The following is a 20,556-nucleotide window of genomic DNA, read 5'->3' as shown; positions in this document are numbered from 1 at the left end:
CAGGTTCTCAAAATACTTAAAAACAGAACTTCCATATGGTCCAGCAATTCCATTTGTGGGTATATGCCCCAAAGTGGTGAAATCAGTGTCTCCCACTGAAATTTGCACACCCATGTTCACAGCAGCTTTATTCACAAAAACAGTCAAAAAGCAGAAGCAACCTAAGAATCCACAAATTTACTATACGCATACAAAAGGACCTATTCAACCTCAAAAAAAGAAAAATATTCTGACATCTGCTACATCACAGACAACCTTGAGGATGTTATGTTGAGTGAAACAAGCCAGTCACCAAAGGACAGAGACATGCTTCCCCAGAAATGAGGCTCCTAGAGAAAGATAAACTCAGGGACAGAAAGTAGAATGGTGCCTGCAGGGGCCCAGGGAGGAAAGTTAGAGTTCAACAGGTAGAGAGTCTCAGAAAATGAAAAGAGCTCTGTGGATGGATGGTGGTGATGTTTACACAATGTAAATGTGCTTGAAGAACTATATACTGAAAAATGGTTAAAATGGTAAATTTTACATTTTATATATTTTGCCATGCAAAAAAAATTAAATGCAAATTTAAAAAAGCAAATCCATTTCTAATGCAAGCCTATAATAATACTATACTTTCAAAACATATACTTTCTCTGATATATATGATTTAAAAATAAAATTAAGGATTATATTTAAGTAAATTGGTCAAAAAAATATAAAAAGACTATTCAAAAGTTTTACACAGGCTACAACCTTTTTTTTTTTTCCTTTTTGTAGTGCTAGGAATAGAACTCAGGGCCTATGCTAGGCAACAACTTGGTACCACCCCCAGACCTAGGATTAAAAAGAAAGTTAACAAAAAACTGCCCCCAAAAAGAAAAAAACACAATTTTGTATGAGATTACAAACACGGTTGAATTTGGTAGTCAATTTTTCTTTAATTTAATAATCTTTTTTAATATTTATTTTTTAGTTGTAGTTGGACACAATACCTTTATTTCCCTTATTTATTTTTATGTGGTGCTGAGGATCGAATCCAGGGTCTCACACATTCGAGGCGAGCACTCTACCGCTGATCCAGAACCCCAGCCCTAGTTTAATACCCTTAATTGGCTTTATAGTCAATTCTTTTTTGAAGCAGATAACAATTTATTTTCAATTCTAAAAGCAGATGACACTTCATTCCATTAGATAGAATAAGTATTCCCAGTAATCAGGCATTAATGATACTCAGAATTAATCAGTTTTACAAACACACATATGAAGAGTATTTACCTGCCCTTTACCTACCTATGTATGCCTGAAATTTTTTAGGAAACAGATGAGGAGGAAAGAGGCAGAGCAAATGATCAGAACAACCTCATAACAGGTTCCCAGACTGCGGAAAAATCTGGTGAGTTCAGCCAGGTATTTGGGGTGGGAGAGAAAATGCTAGCCTATGTTAATTTCTGTTAATATTCCTAGTAAAAGATTTTTATTCTGAGTTTCCCCAAGTTACCTTAAACATGTCCAGAAGCGTTTCCTTGCTGACTTCCAATCTTTCAAAAGGCTGCTTTTCTTTTATGATGGTTTTACATATGTCCTCCAAGGCTGACAACTCAGTGCTGGACACTGCTCTAAAAAGGAGAGTTCCCAAGAATCAGTACAGATCTTTCAGACCCCGAGTAATTCCCCCTCTCTGCTGCCCTGGAGCTTTTATCAATATTTGATACACATTCTGAATTCAGTTGGTGATCTGTTGTACCAGGACTTGAGTCAGACATTCATCCACAGAGCAGATACACCTTTATTTCTAAGAAGGAAGCTGAGGCATCAATTGATGCTGCAATCTACTACCTTCAGCTTTTCTTTGACCTGACATGAGAACAGTCTGTTAGAAGACTCCCCAGCCAGATGGTGAGCTCCTTTGAGTCCTGCTCCTGTGTCATCTTCCTCAGACTCCATGCTTTTATATTTTTGTTCTAAAGAGTTGTATTAAGGGCTCACCACATTCCTGCCCTCAGTGGCAGTGGGATCTAACCTGGGAGGAAGACGTGTGTGAAGTACAGTCCCAAGCACTATCACTATGCAAGGACTGACCTCCTTCCATTGGCTCCTGGTGGGGATTCACTTCCCTCCTACCCTACTAGCGTCCTTGCCATTCCTCAAACAAGTCACATTATATGCCCATAGAGGCCTGGAATGTTTTCCCCCAGATGTCCACAAATGCCTGCCCTGCCAAGTTTCCTTGGGCTTGTTTCCTCTCTCCATTCTGGCCTCTGCTTCAGTGACACTCTACCCTGACCTGACTTCCTGCCTACATGGCACACATCTCCTTATACCTGTTTTTTCTTCATATATTCATCACCACTTGATGGTAAATGGCTGTGTATGTCTGTATTCTCCCAGCCTGACTGTCAGCTCTACAAGGACAGACAGACTGGTTCACTTCTGAATCACCAGCACCAAGCACAAGCATACAGCAGGCAGTCAGAAAAACCGTGTTGAACAAATGAGCTTGTAGTGCTGGTGACAAGAGATGACAATGGATGTGATATAACAGAATCTCTGGAGTGAGAAGAGTGTCTTCTGTGTATGAATGAGATGACTGAGGGCCCCAGGCAGCTTCAGATGGGGCTGATGCCAGGGAGACCAGGGCATAGAGGGTTGGAACTTTTAGCCCTAACTCCCAACCTCCAGGAAGGGGAGAGGAGCTTCCAGCTGACAAACACAAAAAGGTGCTAGGAGGTGAAAGAGCACCCCTTGCTACATACTGTCCCTGTGCATCTTTTAACTGGCTGTTCACCTACATTCTGTATAGTAACCTTTACAATAAACCAGTAGACTTAAGTACCATCCTCAGTTATGTGAGCCATTCTAGCAAACTGGTGAACCCAAGGAGCGGGACATGGAAACTCAATTTATAGCCAGTGAGTCAAAATTATGGGCAGTGTGGACTTGGAATTGGTGTCTCGAGTGGGGGAAGCCTTGTGAGACTGAGCCTTAACCTGGGGTTTTGCCTAACTCTGGGTAGGGTCAGGATTCCACTGAATTGCTGAACACTCAGCTGCTGTCCTGAAGTTGGCAAATCAGTTGTTGGTGTGGAGAAAACCCACACATTTGGGATGAGAGGTATTGTAGATAAACACAGTTCATACTTGTGAGTAAAAATTGTTCAGACAAGACAAAGTTTATAAACAGAAGCTACAGATTGCTATGTGCTCAGTTACGGAGGTCAGTAAGCAGTGTGGGGGTGACAGACAAAGTTGAAACGTACTGTACTCACCCAAAGTAGAGAAAGAAACAAGAAGAGAGGACAGAAAAACTATTTAGGAGATAAAACTGGCACAACTAGATTGAGTCGCTCAATAGTAAGGTGGTGGTAAGGAGTAGGGGGAAACTGAAAGGATCCAAGGTTTCAGTTTTGTCAGCTGTTGGTACCCTTAAGAACTCTGAGGAATACAGAGCAGGAGGTGGACAAGGACAGGGCCAGTTGCTAATGATTTCAAGCACAGACCTATGGAATGTGAGGTCTGTGTGAGCCATTCCTATCTGTCATTCAAATGTGAGAGATGACTGGCTGAAGCACCCTTACCATGGAGAACTGATTAACTGCTTTCTAGGAATTAAGTTTGTGATTTGATTTTTGTCTTAATTAGTAGCATACTCTAGCAAGCCCCAGATTAGATGTCCTTATCATGTCGTTCTGGGGAAAAGAGAGAAAACATGAGAAGTTACCCTTGAATCTAACCTCATTAAAAAATAATTTTCACAAGTGGTTAACCAATTTATCACCACACGGTGCAATATATATGACTAAGCTAATACGCAACCATTATAAAACAACGAAATATAAACACATGTGAGTATTGTGCAGTGTTACCTGTCTCCAATGAACATGTCATAATAAAATCCATTTTCGATGGGTGGGCCGTAGCACAAGTGGCCTCCATAGTAAATTTCCATGGCCTCCCCAAGAATATGAGCACTGGAGTGCCAGTATACCTGTGTACAGAGAAGCTATTAGCTATCTGAATTATATCATGGGACATAAGTGGTAGAGCAGCATGAGTAAGCAAGTGGATAAATTTGAAGGGGATAAATGCCAAGACATGTAAAAAGAGAATCCTCAATGTCCACTTACAAGGACTATTTTCTGCACCCTCCTTGGCATTCCACAAGAGCCATGTGCTCAGGTGTTGTGTAAAGCTACTCTGCTGAGCACTGCAGCTACGATGCAACTACTACATCATTTCCTTCTGTGCACAGAACTGTGGGGAAGGAGACCTTGCACTAGGATCATCCAGCACAGTGGCCACATGGAAATTCAAGAGGCCCAGAATAAGAAAGCTGTTGAGTGCCAGGTACTAGTTCCCTTCCTTTTTCTTCAAGGCAGCCTCTCTAGAGCTGGATGCAGACAACTCAAGTGGCTGTTTGGGACATCACTAAAGTTAACAAGATTCTGTATCTCCACAGCAATCTTTACATGCTGAATAGCCTGTGTCTGTGGAAGTCTAAAGGACAGCTCAGGAAGAAAAAGGTCTTGCCAGAAATGCCTGCTGATTCCCCGAGACCTGTGAGCAGTGTAAATGTGGGTTAATTTACCATAATCCAAAGGGGGTTGGTTATCAGTCCTAAAAGTTCAGCAAGTTGATTTAGTTTCAAATTCCCAAGGAATTTGTTTATGAGTTAACTAAAATTAACTAAATTAGCTTAGTTTATGGATCAAGAATTAGTTTATCAATAAATAGTTTACTGGTAAACTAAAACCAAGTCACCAAATAAATATAGGTGCCACGGCTAGGGATGTAGCTCAGCAGTAGAGCACTCACCTACCATGTGTGAGGCCCTGGGTTCAATCCTCAGCACCACATATAAGTAAATAAAATAAAGGTATTGTATCCACCTACAACTAAAAAAAAATAAATAGATAAAAATATAAGTGCCAAAGGTGCAAGATAATTGAGTCTTCTGTCTGTACCTTCTTCCCTTTATTAAACAGAAAAGTAAATTTCAATTAGAAAGATGTTTGATAAAATAAATCAGAGCTGACAGAGTTGACTGAGTAATTACGTATAATCCTGACCTCAGCAAAAGGTTGGTACATGTTCTGCGAACAGACCCAGAGACCAGCCTTTGGGGCTAAGCAACCCTCTTGTGGTTGCTACTGGACAGCAGGCTGAGTGCCAAGCCCAAATCTCCTCTTTGGGGCACTGTCCACACTGAGATATTTGTTGATATTTATTGTGTTCAGTGTTGGGAAGATGAGTGTGAAAGAAAGAGATTTAGCCATTGCCCTCATACAGATACAGCCTACTAGGAGAGAAATAGGCAATAAACATTTTAAAACATAGTTTTATAGCTGTATGGGAATGGATTTCAAGGGAAGAAACATCAAGTAGGCAATTTCTTGGATGGTGGTATAACAGGATGAGTACAGACTCCCAGGTGGTGGCAATGGAGATGGAGAGAATGGACAGATTCCAGTATAATCTACTGGGCTTTCCCATAAGCTGAAGACTAAAGGTGAGCAAGGAAAATAATTACACATAACCTCCAAGGTTCTGGATTTAGAAAACTGAGTATGTAGTACAGTAGTACACTGAGATGGGCAAACAAGGAAAAAATAAACCTTGGGGTTAGAATCAAGAATTTCACAGTGAATGCACTGAATAAAAGATTCTTGTACAGTGTCTAAATGGAGACACCACACAGACAGTGTCTAGCGATAGAGAAATGATAGTTGACAGTTCATAAACTTGTACTTTCTGAATCACTTTTAAAAAATGGTTTCCTTAATAATGTACTATTTAACTATTCACTGGTTATAGTTTGCATATTTTAAGCAGAAATATATTTATAATACAGTTCTCATAGTTCAGATTAAGAAATTTAGTTTAGGCATAACAATTAATATAACCTAAGTTAGCCATAGGTTGGGTTTTAAATGGAGATAATGAAATACTTGAAAAGAGATTGCAAAAGTTAAAGTATATCAGAGACCCTACATAAAAATTTGGTATTTATTTTATAGAAAACTATAGTAACAAACAGAGGATATCTGAGGAGATGTGTGTGTGTGTGTGTGTGTGTGTGTGTGTGTGTGTGTATACCTTTGTTTTATTTATTTATTTTTATGTGGTGCTGAGGATCAAACCCAGTGCCATGCACGTGCTCAGCAAGTACTCTACCACTGAGCTATAATCCCAGCCCCTGAGTTTTGATAATTTTTTCCAAACTCCTCACATATATTAAATTATAATATATATGAATTTTTAATTGGCACTTTTTTCCCTTTTGGTGGTGCTGGGGATTGAACCCAGAGCCTTATGCATGCAAGGAATCACTCCACCAACTGAGCTATATCCCCAGCCCTATATATGAATTTGTAAATTTAATAGAATTCATTTTCAGCCAATCACAATGGCATGATCTTTTTGTTTTTGCATATATTCTGATGCTGGTGACTCAACTCAAGACCTCATATATGCTAGACAACTACTCTACCACTGAATTACACTCCCAAGCCTAAAATTCATTTCAAATACACATTATTTAACAGCTAAAATATTCTAACTTAGGAAAACAACTATTTTAAGAAATGGTAAATATGGGCTCCTTAAAAAAGTGATATCTATTTGTATATATACAAATATTTATTAAGTATCTATTAAACACCATATTATAATTTTAAATCTTAAAAGGCCAAAATATTCATCATTCTTTACTTGAATACCTGGTCTCTTCCCCAATGCAGTTTACAACATAAATGCCCAAAGATTGTTTGGATGGTTGTTAAAATACTTACAGCTTGAGCTTCCTCATTATCAAACATCAGCAGCTCTAGAGAGGAATCTCCTTCTAATGGGCGGTCCAGGTCCCATAATTCACCATTTACCTTGGCAACTACTGTGTTTTCGGCCAGTTCTTGACTAGTAAGAGAAAAGCACTTGGGAATTAACCTTATTACATGCTATAATGAGTTATTAGAAGAAAAGATTAAAATAATTTCAATTTTTTTGGAAAGTGGATAGAAATTACAAATGTAAACTACCAGGACAGCTACCTCTTTATAACAATTATTTTATGTATAAAAGTCATATATGTTCACTATTTTTAAAACTTAGGAAACAAAAAATAAAATTAAAACCCCCGTACATATTGCCACCCAGGAATAACTCTTATAACATTTGGTACATGACTGGCTAGTTTTTCTCCTGTATCTGCCCCTTCTCCACTTCTTAAAAATAAAAACAGTTGCAGCCCTAATTTTATACCCCACTTTTTCACTGCCACACATTAGACTTCCAAAGCAGCCTAGAAGTATTATATTTATTAACAAAACCTCCAAATCTGAACATTGAGGCCACCTGCAGTTTTGCTCTTACAGAGCACACCACATAGACATCCATACACATGCATCTTTGAATCTTTTGTGAATAAGTTCACAGAAGAGGATGCTAGGTTAACGGGCATAACAGATTTCTGATAAACGTCATCTGAGTGTATTTCCTTGCACCCTGGAAAAAAATTTAAATCTGTCAATGTGATGTTGAAAGTTTTGATTTCTTTGATGATTAATTTTAATTGTGATGAACTGTCCATTTTCTCTGCCTTTTTTCTACTAAGGTATTGATCTTTCTCTTTTCAGTAACACTTACTGTTTGGAATATTGACAAAAAGTTAGGAAAAGAAACCTGGGAAGCACAGAACAGCACAAAGGAAAAAAATATATATATAATCCCACCACCCAGAAATTCCAGTTAATATTTTATTCGATTTTATCCTTCCATGCTTTTCCATATATACACCAATATAAAATAGTTAAAATTATCATTATGTATGTTATTTTGTAACCTACTTCTTAAGATTAAAAATAAATCACAGCATTGTCCATAACAGTAGACAGACTTCTAAAATATGCTATTAACAGTTGCAGAAAAACTAAGATTAGCTAACATTTTAGTTAATTTTTTGTGGGTTTTGGTTTTTTGTTACTATTGTTTTGTCAGTTGCAATGAAAATTCCTGAACACACATCTTAGTACCCAAGCATTTTCTCAGGAAAAGTGCTCCAAGTAAAATTACTATGTCAAGGGAAACACATTTTTAATGATTTATATTGGAATATACTGCCAAATTTTCCTACCATCAGAGTTGGTACCTTGTCTCTACTTTCATAATGTTAGATACTATGAAATTATATCCTCTCTACAATGTCATGTTTTAATTGGCATTTCTGAGATTACCTTGGGCAGCAGTACTGCATTTGTGGCTGGGAGCCCACACTCTGGCATGAGGCCAACCTGGATTTAAACTCTGGACAATTTACTCAGCTTCTCTAAGTCTCAGTGTTCTCATCTATAAAATAGGAATTATGGTGCCTTCCTCATACATTTATACTGAGAATTAAAAGATTACTTATGTTAACGTAATGAATGTTAGATATTGTTACTAATGAAATAGAATTTTATTTTCATATTGCTAGTTGTGATAGACTAAAAAAATTTCCTCAAATCCATTGGTCCCATTATTGTACACTTTTTCCAGCTTTCCTTGCAGCTAAATGTAGCCATGAGACCATGACTAGGGCCAATGAATACAAGCAGAACTGACATGTACCACTTCTGCATCTCAGCCTTAAGACAGAAGAGGGCACTTCTCCACCCTTTCTGCTTCCGGTGGACTGGAACACACGGGCTGCTGTTACTTCTGGACCATGGAAATCAGATGGAAGTAAGTTAGGTCTCCAAATGACTTTGTGGAGAAGTGCTGACCTGCCAACATGGACCACTCACCTCCAGACTGCCTTATGAAAAAGAGACTTCGATTATATTTAAGCCACTGAGTTCTTTCTGATGTCTTGTAGTAGTTTAGCCTATGGTTTAGCTAATACAGAAATAAGGGCTTGCAAGTAATTAAAAAAAAAAACATGTGGCACTGGCTTGGCAGAGGGGCAGTAGGTTACAAGGAAATGGATAAAAGGATATTGGAAAACCAACAACCTTTATATGGCATTACAAAATATTTGATAAGAACTTGCAGGCAAACCATGTGTTACAACAGTATGTGAGGAAATAGGTATAAAAGGGTACTGGATAATTCCTGCTGCTTTTACCAAGATAGTACTAGAATGAGAAACTCGCATGTCAGATGGAATGGACAGGGCTTCACCAAGGAAGGTTCTCTTCTCTGACCTAAAATTCAAATTGATTAAGAGTCCAGAAAATATGGGGCTGTACAATATTGAAAGATAATCTTCTGTCCCAAACAGCAGGAAGAAGGGGAACTGACAGCCCTTCTCAAAGGCCCCATATAGACAGACAATAGGGACCAGTGGAACTGTAAGAATTAGAGAGTAAGGTTGCTGCCCTCCCACAAGCCTGTTGTTTCCATAGGCTCAGTCCATTCAACTAAGGGAAAAAGGGATGAGCCAAGTACAAAAGTCAAGAAACTGAAGGTAAGGAATTTCTTGTCTAGAAGGAGTCTTTAAATGAGATGTTCTTCATGTCAACTGATTAGCAGCAAACAGACCCGAAGCTTACTACAGTTAACTGTTTGAGGGAATTCTATTACCAACCCAGCTACAAGCCCTGTTACAAATGCTAGTGACTGGTCTTAAAAGGGACTCTCAGGCCCCAAAAGTGCACCTGTAAGAACTAGGCTGTGCAAACTAGACAACCCCAAGGGGACAAACTTCCCCACAATTCAGATGTGGGAAACAAGGGCAAAGAGAAAACTGTGAACTTCCCAAAGAACAAAATCAGGGCCCACAGGTTTGTAGATGAGGAAGCTTCTTCCACAGCCCAAAAGGTGACCAGATGGGCTGAGTCCAGCACTAACTGTGGGCATAACAATTGTGAGCAGAATCAGAAGAATTCTGTAAAGCAATGCCTCCTGTATTTCTCCTTTTTGTCCAAACAGACATTTTAATTGTGGTTTTCTTGTTTATTGTATGCATATGGTATAAGAAGATTTGTCTGTTATTATTTGTTGTTAGGATGCAGTAGCCAGCCTGACGGGGTGGGTATTCTGCACATTATGTAGAAATTGTGAGCTTTGAGCTACAGGGCCTGAAGTTGTCGTCTCACCTAGGAAAGGGGTGAGTGCCAGATGTTGAAAGAAGACCACACACAGATATCTAGATGTTGGAGGGATTGATTGGGAAAGACTGCCTGTTGTCCTATAAACCATTTTTTTTTTCTTCCAAGGTAAAAGAATTTCAGTGGGACACGTGCTAGCCAGCACTAATTTTCATTCTATATTATAGCTAGGTGTGGTCATATGACTAAATGTGAGCTAATGGGATGTAAGTGGAAACTGAAATATGCTACTATGGGAAATTGACTCCAAAGCATCACTGTTCTTCACTCTCCCATTTCTTGTTTGTACACAGGCCCACAGATAGGACCCAGCATATCACCAAGATAGAAGGAACCTGGGTGCATAAATGATTTCATGGGCCAGAGATGTCCACCAGATCTGCCTGGTCATTTGCAGACTGTTACATGAGAAAGTCCAACACTTTACTTAAGCCACTGTCTTTAGGGGTCTCTGCTGCAACAGTTTAGCCTAATTCAGTGGTTCTTAAACTTTAGCTTGCATCAGAAGCTACTGGAGGCTCATAAAAATAAGACAGCTGACTGAATCAAGAGGTTGAGAGGGGGTTGGAAAATTTGCTGTTCTAACAAGTTCCCTGATAATGACAATTCTGTTGGTCTGGGCACCACACTTGATAATTGCTGAAACACATTAACGGGAAACCTGACTCCCCATGAGAAAATATATTATTTTTGCCTCAAATCCATTTTTCTCTAGCACATCATCTCTCCTGGAAAACATGGAATTGGGTTAGAAGGGCCTTTAGGTACATGATAAAGGATGAAACAGAAATACCTTAGCCATAGATAGCTTTCAAAAGAAATCTGAGGATTTCAACTGCTGAAACTGTTTGTTTTGGTACTAGGGATTAAACATAGGGCGCTTAACCACTGAACTTCATCCCCAGCCTTTTTTAAAAATATATTTTATTTTAAGACAGGGTCTCGCTAAGTTGCTTAGGGCCATGCTAAGTTGCCAAGGTTGGCTTTGAATTCACAGTCCCCTAGCTCAGCCTCCTGAACCGCTGGGATTATAGGCATGCACCACTGCACCTGGTATGATTTGTTTTTTGAATAATAAAATTGTACTAACATGGAAATTTGGGGTTATAGTTTCCATATAATTGTATTTAATGCTAGAAATTAACATCAACCAAAACAGTATAACTTCAGTAATGTATCTAATTTCTAGAAAGACCAAGAACTATTCCAGGACTAATAACAGCTCTAACACGTACATCTTCAATCTAAAATTAAAGGACCTATAAAAAATTCAGAGAAATCATTTGAGTAATGAATAAAGTCAGTGTGATGTGGCCTGTTAAGGAGTACAAATTTTTTTTCTCTACTATATATTTTTATAACTTTAAAATTTGGGTCTTTTATAAAAGAACAGATTGTGTTCTGATATTCATAAACTTAATCAAGTAACCTTTTTAGAAGCCAATAGGAAAAAATTCATTACATTTAATTTATTCAACTGAATGAAGAAAACAAATATTTTAGCAGTCTCTAGAAAAACATTCTACCAGGCTCTGGTACAATTGCTTACTACTGAATATCTTCTCCACACTATTTTTCTATCTATATTTCTCTATATATTAGGTATATGATATGTATTTTTTTTTACCTAATCTCAGCAGCCACATGATATGGTGTTGTTTTCCAAATTTCCCCTTCCACTGTTTTCCCATCAGCCAGTCTTACTGCTATCACATTGCTTGCATTCTCCTTTGTTTCACACATAGCATGCAAAAGCTGATGTTCTTTCTTCAAGGTTTCAAAAAGTTCCAGCCTTTCTTTTATAAAATTTGGTTGTTTCACCTGAAAATTATTAGAATAAAAAGACATTAACAAACACAGTCCAGGTATTGCTAGATGCTCAGCTCTAAATCATTTCCACACCCCACACTGCCTTCTCAGCATACATATGTACTCTCTTGTCTCTCTACTTCCCCCTTCAGAAGACTCCTTTCCACTTATGGAATTCCTTAGCTCTACAGTCCAGTTCTAAGCCAGCCACCTTTAACTCCTACACCTTCCAGCCTCTCCCTTTTCACTATTCACAGCACATGTTTGAAGTGGCATACAATACACCACTCATTAATATACAGCCATCCCTCAGTATTCATTAGGATTTGATTCCAGGAGCCCTATGGATTCCAAAATCTGAGGATGTTCAAGTCTCTTAAATAACATATATTTGATTATAACCTACACACATTCTCCTATATACTTAAATCCTTTCCAGATTACTTAAAATACACATATCAATATAAATACCATATAAATAGTGGTTGTACATTAGGAAATAATGACCATTAAGTCTGTACATATTTAATACAGACACAATTTTTTTCTAAACATTTTCAATCCACAGTTTGTTGAATTTGTGAATGCAGAACCCATGGATACAGAGGGGACAAATGTACCATCTCATTTCATTCTCTAGTTGGTTCTCCTCTGTTTATCTCAACTTGTGAACCAGATTATTCTCTTTGAGGCCAGGTATTCCTCCTTTACATCTATCAATTGTTAATGCTCAATGAATATTGTCTGGTTGTTTTAATGATTTATATTTAAAAAGCAGAATAGCTGATTTCCTCAATACAAAGTAAGAGCTCTACTATTCCAACTTAGACTAAGTGCCGTTTAAATATAGTGTGCCTTAACATCTCATAGCTAAGGCTCAACAGTCTTAAATACATCTCAAATAATAATTTAACTAATAATTATGTTCTTATAAAAAATCTGCCTATACATATTTTAAATTACAAGTGGTATTTTATATTATTTCCATAGCAATGTTACCTCACTGTCAGGTCCATGTTCCTTCAATTTCTCCTTTTGAATGTCCTTTTCTTGGCTTTGACTAGAAGGAGGCTGAAAGATAAGTTACAAACTACTCATGCCAATGACAAGTAAGAACAACACATTGAAACCTGAGGAAGAAGGGGGACTGCAAATGCCCATGCTTAAAGGTTCAGAGCTGGGCTCTCCCAACCACTACCTACAACCTATAACGGGCAAGTTATTTTCCAGAGTTCAGTCCTTCTTGAGTCTGCTCTTCTTGCTATAAGCACATTTAATATATTTTCTTCAACATTTCCCGCTAAACTTGTGAGTACCCAAAATCTTCATGAACGGTGCAAAGAACGGGAAGAACATCTCACAGTTTGAGAAAGCCTTCAGAACTAACAAAGTTTATTGTTTTACATGAAGATGATGTGTCCTTTTATGAGCTAAAATACCAAAATACTGTATTCAATGTTAAGTATACAATTCTCTCAAGATAGATTCCCAAAACAAGAAAATAAAAAATCAAAACCACCTGCTACCGGAGGGAACAGAACTGTTTTGATCTTTATGCCCAAAGAAAGAATAACGAATGTTAAGCACCATGGCCCTTTTTCATACAAATGAAAATGCTATTTCAGCTATTAGGAAAATATGTGTGGCAGGCTCTTTAATAGAATAGCTGAGAAATTAAACCATTGGGTCAATTTGGTGATTGCTGGAAATCTAGCGGTTCTGGAGCCGCTGCAGGAGGACTGGGTAGGGCACCCGGGAGGAGCACACGCTGCGTGACCACGAGCTAGGCCCAGGCACCCCGACTGGGGGCACCCCTTCAGGGAGCTGGGCCGGCTGGGTAGCGCGCCATGGTGGACACACCCTCCCTGCAGCACACCCCCAACCCCTCGGCCTGCACCTGCGCTTCCAGATTTGAAGACCGCTAAGTGGGCACTGTCGCGGGTCGCGGGTCGCGGGTCGCGGGTCCGGGGAGGCGGCGCCGCAGTGCCAGCCCACAATCCGCCCCCCGGAGTCCGGGCCTCCCTGTTACCTGCGCGCCCGCAGCCGCGCGCTCGGCCTCCCCGTGCGCGGCCGCCGCCCGCGCCGCACTCTCTAGCTTGGCCTGATGGCTCAATTCCTCCGCCAGGCACAGCCGCAGGCGATACAGCCTGTGGCGCAGGTCGCGGTTCTCCGCCCGGAGCTGCGCCACCTCCCGCGTGAGGCACGGCCCCTCCGCCTGGCACCGATCGGGCGCGTTCAGCTGCTCGTCCCTCAGGCGCTGGACCTCGGTCCACAGCCAGCGGATGTCCTCCTCCTGCCTCTCCAGGCGCGAAGCCACGGCCTCAGCCGCCAGGGCCTCAGCAGCCATGGCGCCGGCTCCTTCAAGGACCCACGCCCCGCGGGGAGTTAGCGGTTGCGGCGAGAGCAACAGGGAGACTCAGTCCTGGGCAAGCCACGGGGCGGGGCTGCAGCTCCGCACGCCGCGTAGGCGGGTCGAGAGGCGGGGCCAAGGCCGGACACACCGCCGGGGGCGGGGCGGTGAGAGGGGCGGGGCGGTGAGGGGCGGGGCCGAGTGTCGAGGTCCTACAGGGTTGGGCCCTATCGCTTGGGCCTGGACAGTGGCGATGAGGCCACTGAATGGACTCCCCTAACCTTCAGAGTCATGTCCAGGTGCTACCTGTAATCCCGGTTTTTATGTTGAAACGATTCTGTTTATAGCTGGAGAAATTGAGACAGAGAGGCTATGGTCACTTGACCAAATCCTCCAATACTTTGGCAAGGCCAACATATCCCATTTCAATGGATTTTTCCCTGGTTTTCTTTTCTCTGGAATTCTTGCAGTCACCATCCTTTGCATCTCGAAACCGATTCTGCAAAGTAGCCAATAAGAATCGACCTTAACCTTCATGCCAGGGATGTGTAAGGGGCAAAGGCCACCCCAGGAGAGCACATAGAAGATCTCTACAAAAATTTAAATCTGACCAGCATGAAATTGCTAGCTCCTCCAGCCTAGGGAAATGCCACATACCCTTTGTATACCTTACAACCATGAGCATGAAACTTGCTATGGCAGGAACATGAATTGATTTTTTTTAACTTTATTTTATTTATTTATTTTTATGTGGTGCTGAGGATCGAACCCAGGGCCTTGCACGTGGGAGGCGAGCACTCCACTGCTGAGCCACAACCCCATGAATTGATTTTTATTATTCTCTTTTTAATTTTTTTTTAGTTGTAGTTGGACACAATACCTTTATTTTTTATTCAGTTATTTATTTTTATGTGATGCTGAGAATCAAATCCAGGACCTTGCCCGTGCTAGGTGAGTGCTCTGCACTAAGACACAACCCTAGCCCCTACTGTTATTCTTAAAGCTCAGAATTTTGGCACTATTCTAAGATCTTTGTAGATAATAACTTCTTAGATCCTCACCTCAAGAAGTACTATTATCATATCCATTTGTAGCTGGAAAAATTGACGCACAGAGAGACTATGTCATTTGACCAAGGTCACACAGTTACTGCATGACAGTTTGGATTCAATCTCCCAAACAATCTGAAGTCTGAGTGTATGATGTCTTTATACCTTAGTAAAATGTAATTGAACATGTCAGATGATTTGATATAGGTGATAAATGCCATAAGAATTCTGAAATGAGAGAGTTAGCTTGGACTGGTGTAGTTAAGAAAAAGAGCAATGCTTCAGAAAATAAAGATTGGGTGAAATAAGAAAGGTGGAAAGGTACACAAAGGTCACTCTAGGAGCAGAAGCAGTTTGGGAAAAGAAGCTAGGGAATGAGTTAGTTGAGCTAATCTGATTAAGTTAACTGGAATTCCAAGAAGCTCCCAGAAGGAGGTTCCATAACTTCCATGTGGAAATTTAAAAACCATCTATTAAAGAACTCTGTTGAAAGGAAAAACAGAGAAAGTACAGAATTTAGTTAAGATGATAATAATGAAAAGATTACAATTCTATGGAATATGTAGACTAGAGAAAAATTTGTAACTAACACCTATATTGATAAAAACAAGAGAATGAAAATAAATTTTCAATAAACAATCTAGGACAAGGACATCAAGATAAACCAATAGCAACACCCTAATGAAACTACATACAGTTGTCCTTCAATATCCATGGTGGTTTGTGTTCCAGGACCTCCTTCCACCACAGATAGCCCATGGATGCTTAAGCTCTTATACAGAATGGTATAGTATTTGCATACAATCTACCCATCATTTCTAATACAACATAAATTCTATGTAAATAGTCATCACATTATATTGTTTAGGGAATAATGACAAGAAAAAAAGTCTGTATATGTTTAGTACAGATGCAACTCTTTTTAGATATTTTCAGTCCAAGGTTGGTTGAATCCACCCATATGAAGGGTCATTATGAAGAGCTTTTTCCTTCAACGCAGCAATCCCACTTTTAGAAATTTATTCCAAAGATACCTTGCTAAGAATAAAAATACATATCACAAAAATTCAATGGAGGTTTATCTGTAATTATAAAATACTGCATAGGATACTGGTTCAGTTACCTGTGGTGCAAACACAATGGAGCATTCTGCAGTTGTCAAAAAGAATTAGGAAGATCACTACAAACTGATATGGGATGGTTTCCAGGGAATACTGTGCAGTGATAAGAACATATATAGTATGTTACATGTTATGTAAGAAAGAGAAGAAAGCACGTGAATATCTACTTATCATTACAAAAATGAATAGAAGAATAAATTAGAAAGCAATTATGTTCATCTCTGAGGGACTAAGGGAAGGGAAATGCATTTATCTACTGCATTGCAAAAAGAAATAGAATAACAAGCAATAATAGCTACCTACAAAGGGTCAGGAGAGGGGAAATGAGCTGTGAGGACCTCTGAGGGATTTCTCTGGGTGTATCCTTTTGTATAGCTTTGACTTTTGAAGGTATATAAATATTCTGCATATTCAAAAACTAAACCAATAGACATGAAAAGAGAGTAAGTTTAAGTAGACAGCAAACTTAAACAAACTTGATTTTAATTCAAATGACCATTATAACCAAACTAAAGGTGATGGAGATAGAGAAAAAAATGATTAATTATAATCCACAATCTTAGATGGATTGTAAACAAATGCTGAACTCTTTTCAGAAGGTTTTTGTATTGTAGTGATGTTGGAAAAAAAATTCTGAAGCTAGTTTTTATATGCTCTAAGATTGAGTGAGTGAAATGTGTCAATACTGGGATCTATGATTCTCATTGCATAAGAAAGATGCAAATATGGAATGAGAGTAGAAAAGAAACAATCCTATGGGGATAGTTTGGACTGAGATGGATTTGTGTAAACCTATGATTTATAAAATGTTTGTGAGTATGCTTCTGTATACACACACACACACACACAAATGCAAGTATATGCACGCACGTTGTATACATGTGAATATATTTACTAAATTTTAATGCCAGAGGAGTCAAGAAAAGATACCCAGTAGCAATGATGACACATAGCATTGAGGTCTTGATCTTTACCCATTAAAAGAACCAGGGCTCCTGGGAGAAAGGTCACTCCAGGACTGGGATACAGATTCAAGATAAACCTGGAACAGCTTGTCTTGCTGGAAATTAGGGAAGGGCTCCCCACAAAAATGGTCTGAACATGTCACAAGAACGCAGGAATGACCTTGAAGATGTTCCCACTGGCCAAACTGGTACTACTTGTAAACCAAAAATAATTAGTATGACAATGAATCATAAACCACCAAAAATATGGGAATTCATAAATCAGAAGAAACTAGAAGACAGAAAATAGAAAATAAAAGAAAAACAGGAAAGAAGCAAGAAGCTCAGCTTATAGACTATAGACTGATGCCCAGAACAAAATTGGAAATGCAGAGATAAATGTAGAATTAGAGCATTAGAAAATCATCAGTTTGCCAACTTCAGAGTAAAGATTAAATCAGGCAACAGTCATGCTCAACCTAAAGGCCAGTTTTGAAAAGTGGCAGGATATTTGCATGGTTTTAAAACATCTCCCTGCAGACTCTTTATTAGGTGCAAGAGAAAAATCAAAAATTAATCACACAATGAAGAAATCAGGCAATGCCTTGATCAAGAGATCAAAATTAACATCATCTATAAGGAACAGGTAGGCTTCATGAGTCTCCAGATGTAACATTGCAAAGAAGGCATAATCCATTATACAGAATTCATTCCTAGAATACATAACCCCTATTTAATCCCAGAGAAATGTCACACAAACACAAAATAAGGTACATATTGTTTAAATAGTGAAGGGGAGAAAATGTTTTTCAAAAACATTGACATCATAAAATATGATCTCTAGAAATGTTCCAGAGTAAAAAAAAACAACTGAATAATTATGATAATTAAATGCAATACTTGACCCCAGATTGGATCCTGAAGGGGGCAAAATGCTTTTATAAAGAGCATAGTTAGACCAACAAACTAAAATGGAAAATGGATGGTATATTAGATAAAAATATTGTGTTGATATAAATTCATGATATTGATAAGTATTAAAAAAACAGAGTGTCTCCATTTTTCATAAAAGCAAGCTAAAGTATTTAGTCAAGTTGTATGTAACTTATATCCATATGGAAAAAAATTGTAGAAGAAGAGAGGATAAATGATAAAGCAAAGGGTAAAACATTAACCTCAATGTAAGCTTCTTAGAACATGATGAGATAATGTTACTCCTCTCGGTAAAGCCTTTAAAAACTTTCTACAGCAAATGGAGTAAAATCCCAATTTCTTATCAGGACCTATCAGGCCAGCAAAACTGAACTCCCCATGGCCTCTCTAGCATTATACAGAGACCTTTACAAAGAACTAGTCCCTGGAGCTCTCAGATCCTCAGATAATCCTACTCCTTCCTGGCTCTGAGATTTTACACATTCCAAGTCTCTGCTTTTTAAATCTTCTATCACTCTTACTATCCAACTTCATCCTGGGGTTTTAGCTTATGTGTCATCTCTGTGCTCCCTGTAAAGTAGCCTTGCCTCTCTTCTCTCTCAGCATCTCTTTCAGTTATATTGTAATTATTTTATCCATTTGTCTGCTTGTATTTTTTCTGTCCCTACCTCTTAGCTGGAGTGGGGGGGTGGGGATTGACTCTATTATTCCACCATAATTCCATACCTCCCATCTAGTACAAAGTAGAAAACCAAAGAAAACTTTGGAGTTATAATGGCCTCTCATAAAATTATGAATACAGGGAGAAAATAAAAAGATCAGTCTTTGCCAAAATTGGGGGGAAAGGGGAATGAGTAGGCAGAGAACAGAAGATTTTTATGACAGTGAAATTATTCTTTATATCATTATGTATCCTTACAAAGGCATAGAATGTATAACTCACCAAAAGTGAAACCTAACATTAACCATGGGCTTTGGTTAATAATGGTGTACAATGTAAGGTCATCCGTTGCACAAATCTGCCACTCTGGTGCAGGGTGTTGACAGTAGAGGATGCTGTACCATGCACAGGAGCAGGGGGATATAGGAAGCCTCTGCACTCTCAGAGTGTCTGTATTCTTTCAGCTTAACTTGGCTTGGAATCTAAAGTAGCTCTTAAAAAAAAACTTAAAATTGTTCTAAGAGGTCCATTTCTGCATCTACCAGGAAGGACATTGGTGTGGAGGACAGTAACTGCTGTGGCTTCCGGCGCTTTGATGAAACCTCAGATGAGGGGTCTTCTGGCCTAACAGCTGCGGTTTCATATTGTAGGAACATTCATGGTTGCCCTGGGGGTTGCAGCTCTTGATAAGTTTGGTGTGGCTGAACCAAGAAAGGAGGCATATGCAGATTTCCACAGAAATTATTATTCCATGAAATATTTTGAGGAGATGAGGAGGGCTGGTATCTTTCAGAGTTGCAAAGTGATTTTGGAATATAAAGAATTTCTTTGGATTGAGGTCCTTAGAAGTTTGTGCTCCTGAACTATAAAACATGAATACATGGGCTAAGGGAGAGTTTTTATTGGTAAACAAACAATTAACAAATACTATAGACAGTGTTTGCTTGATTCTTATTGATAATTTGGGGCACTTAAAAGCAACATAATTGGTTGGAAACTTTTAACACCATTTATGAGCCTCATGAAGATAACTCGAATTCAGTATTTCTTACAATTTTCATTGTTTTTATACGTCTTTGATTACTCTGATGTTTCGTTTATTTCAGTGGGATACTCCTAGGTGCGATTACCTGGTCCTGGCCTTGAAATGGTCTTCAGGAGTCCATATAAAATTTCTATATTGTGGACTCTAAGAAAGGAGAGTGATATAGTTCTTCCAATAAAGTCTGTCTATGGACATCACCACCATTTGGTGTCCCTGCTGCCACAACTGAAAGGCAGATAACTGAGAAATACTCAGTATTGTTTTGTTAAAGTGCTAACCATGTGTATTTGGGAATATGTATCTTAATACAGAAATTGATTTTACTTAACTAGAATTGAGTAATGTCTGTTAATGCCTAAACAGTGTGCTAACTTTCTCTCAAAGGAGTTCTTAGAACCTCCTGTTGTCCTTTGTTGTGATGAAAGTGATACTATAGAGCACTTTGAGAGTTACATTTATTTTATCCAAAGCTAGTTTAATCATGAATTGTCACTTTGTTAAGATAACAGAAACTGTATCTTACCCTTTTTAACTCATGCAAAATTGAATCCCAGTGATGTAGCCTGTATTAAACTCAGATGGTA

General features: G+C 39.0%; 1 protein-coding gene and 1 pseudogene across 2 annotated transcripts in view; one reads left to right on the top strand and one right to left on the bottom strand.

The window, feature by feature from the left end:
- Positions 1-14,318, bottom strand: part of TARS3 (threonyl-tRNA synthetase 3) — a 72,663-nt gene extending 58,345 nt beyond the window's left edge. The window contains exons 1-6 of the mRNA XM_081291144.1: positions 13,899-14,318; positions 12,869-12,940; positions 11,688-11,881; positions 6,767-6,890; positions 3,842-3,963; positions 1,478-1,595 (exon numbers count right to left, since the gene is read on the bottom strand). Of these exons, the coding sequence (XP_081147270.1) occupies positions 1,478-1,595; positions 3,842-3,963; positions 6,767-6,890; positions 11,688-11,881; positions 12,869-12,940; positions 13,899-14,216 (948 nt within the window). The 5' untranslated portion in view covers positions 14,217-14,318. The remainder of the gene's footprint in view (positions 1-1,477; positions 1,596-3,841; positions 3,964-6,766; positions 6,891-11,687; positions 11,882-12,868; positions 12,941-13,898) is intronic.
- Positions 14,215-19,789, top strand: LOC308648148 (annotated as a pseudogene). The gene is made up of 2 exons: positions 14,215-14,386; positions 19,473-19,789. The product of its transcript is annotated as an uncharacterized misc_RNA (transcript).
- The last annotated feature ends 767 nt before the right edge of the window (positions 19,790-20,556 follow it).

The sequence above is a fragment of the Spermophilus citellus genome, assembly GCF_964194105.1.
Source record: "Spermophilus citellus genome assembly, chromosome: 4".
In the NCBI taxonomy this organism is placed as follows: domain Eukaryota; kingdom Metazoa; phylum Chordata; class Mammalia; order Rodentia; family Sciuridae; genus Spermophilus; species Spermophilus citellus.
Note: the sequence above shows the minus strand (reverse complement) of the source record. Positions and strands in the feature narration are given on the sequence as shown.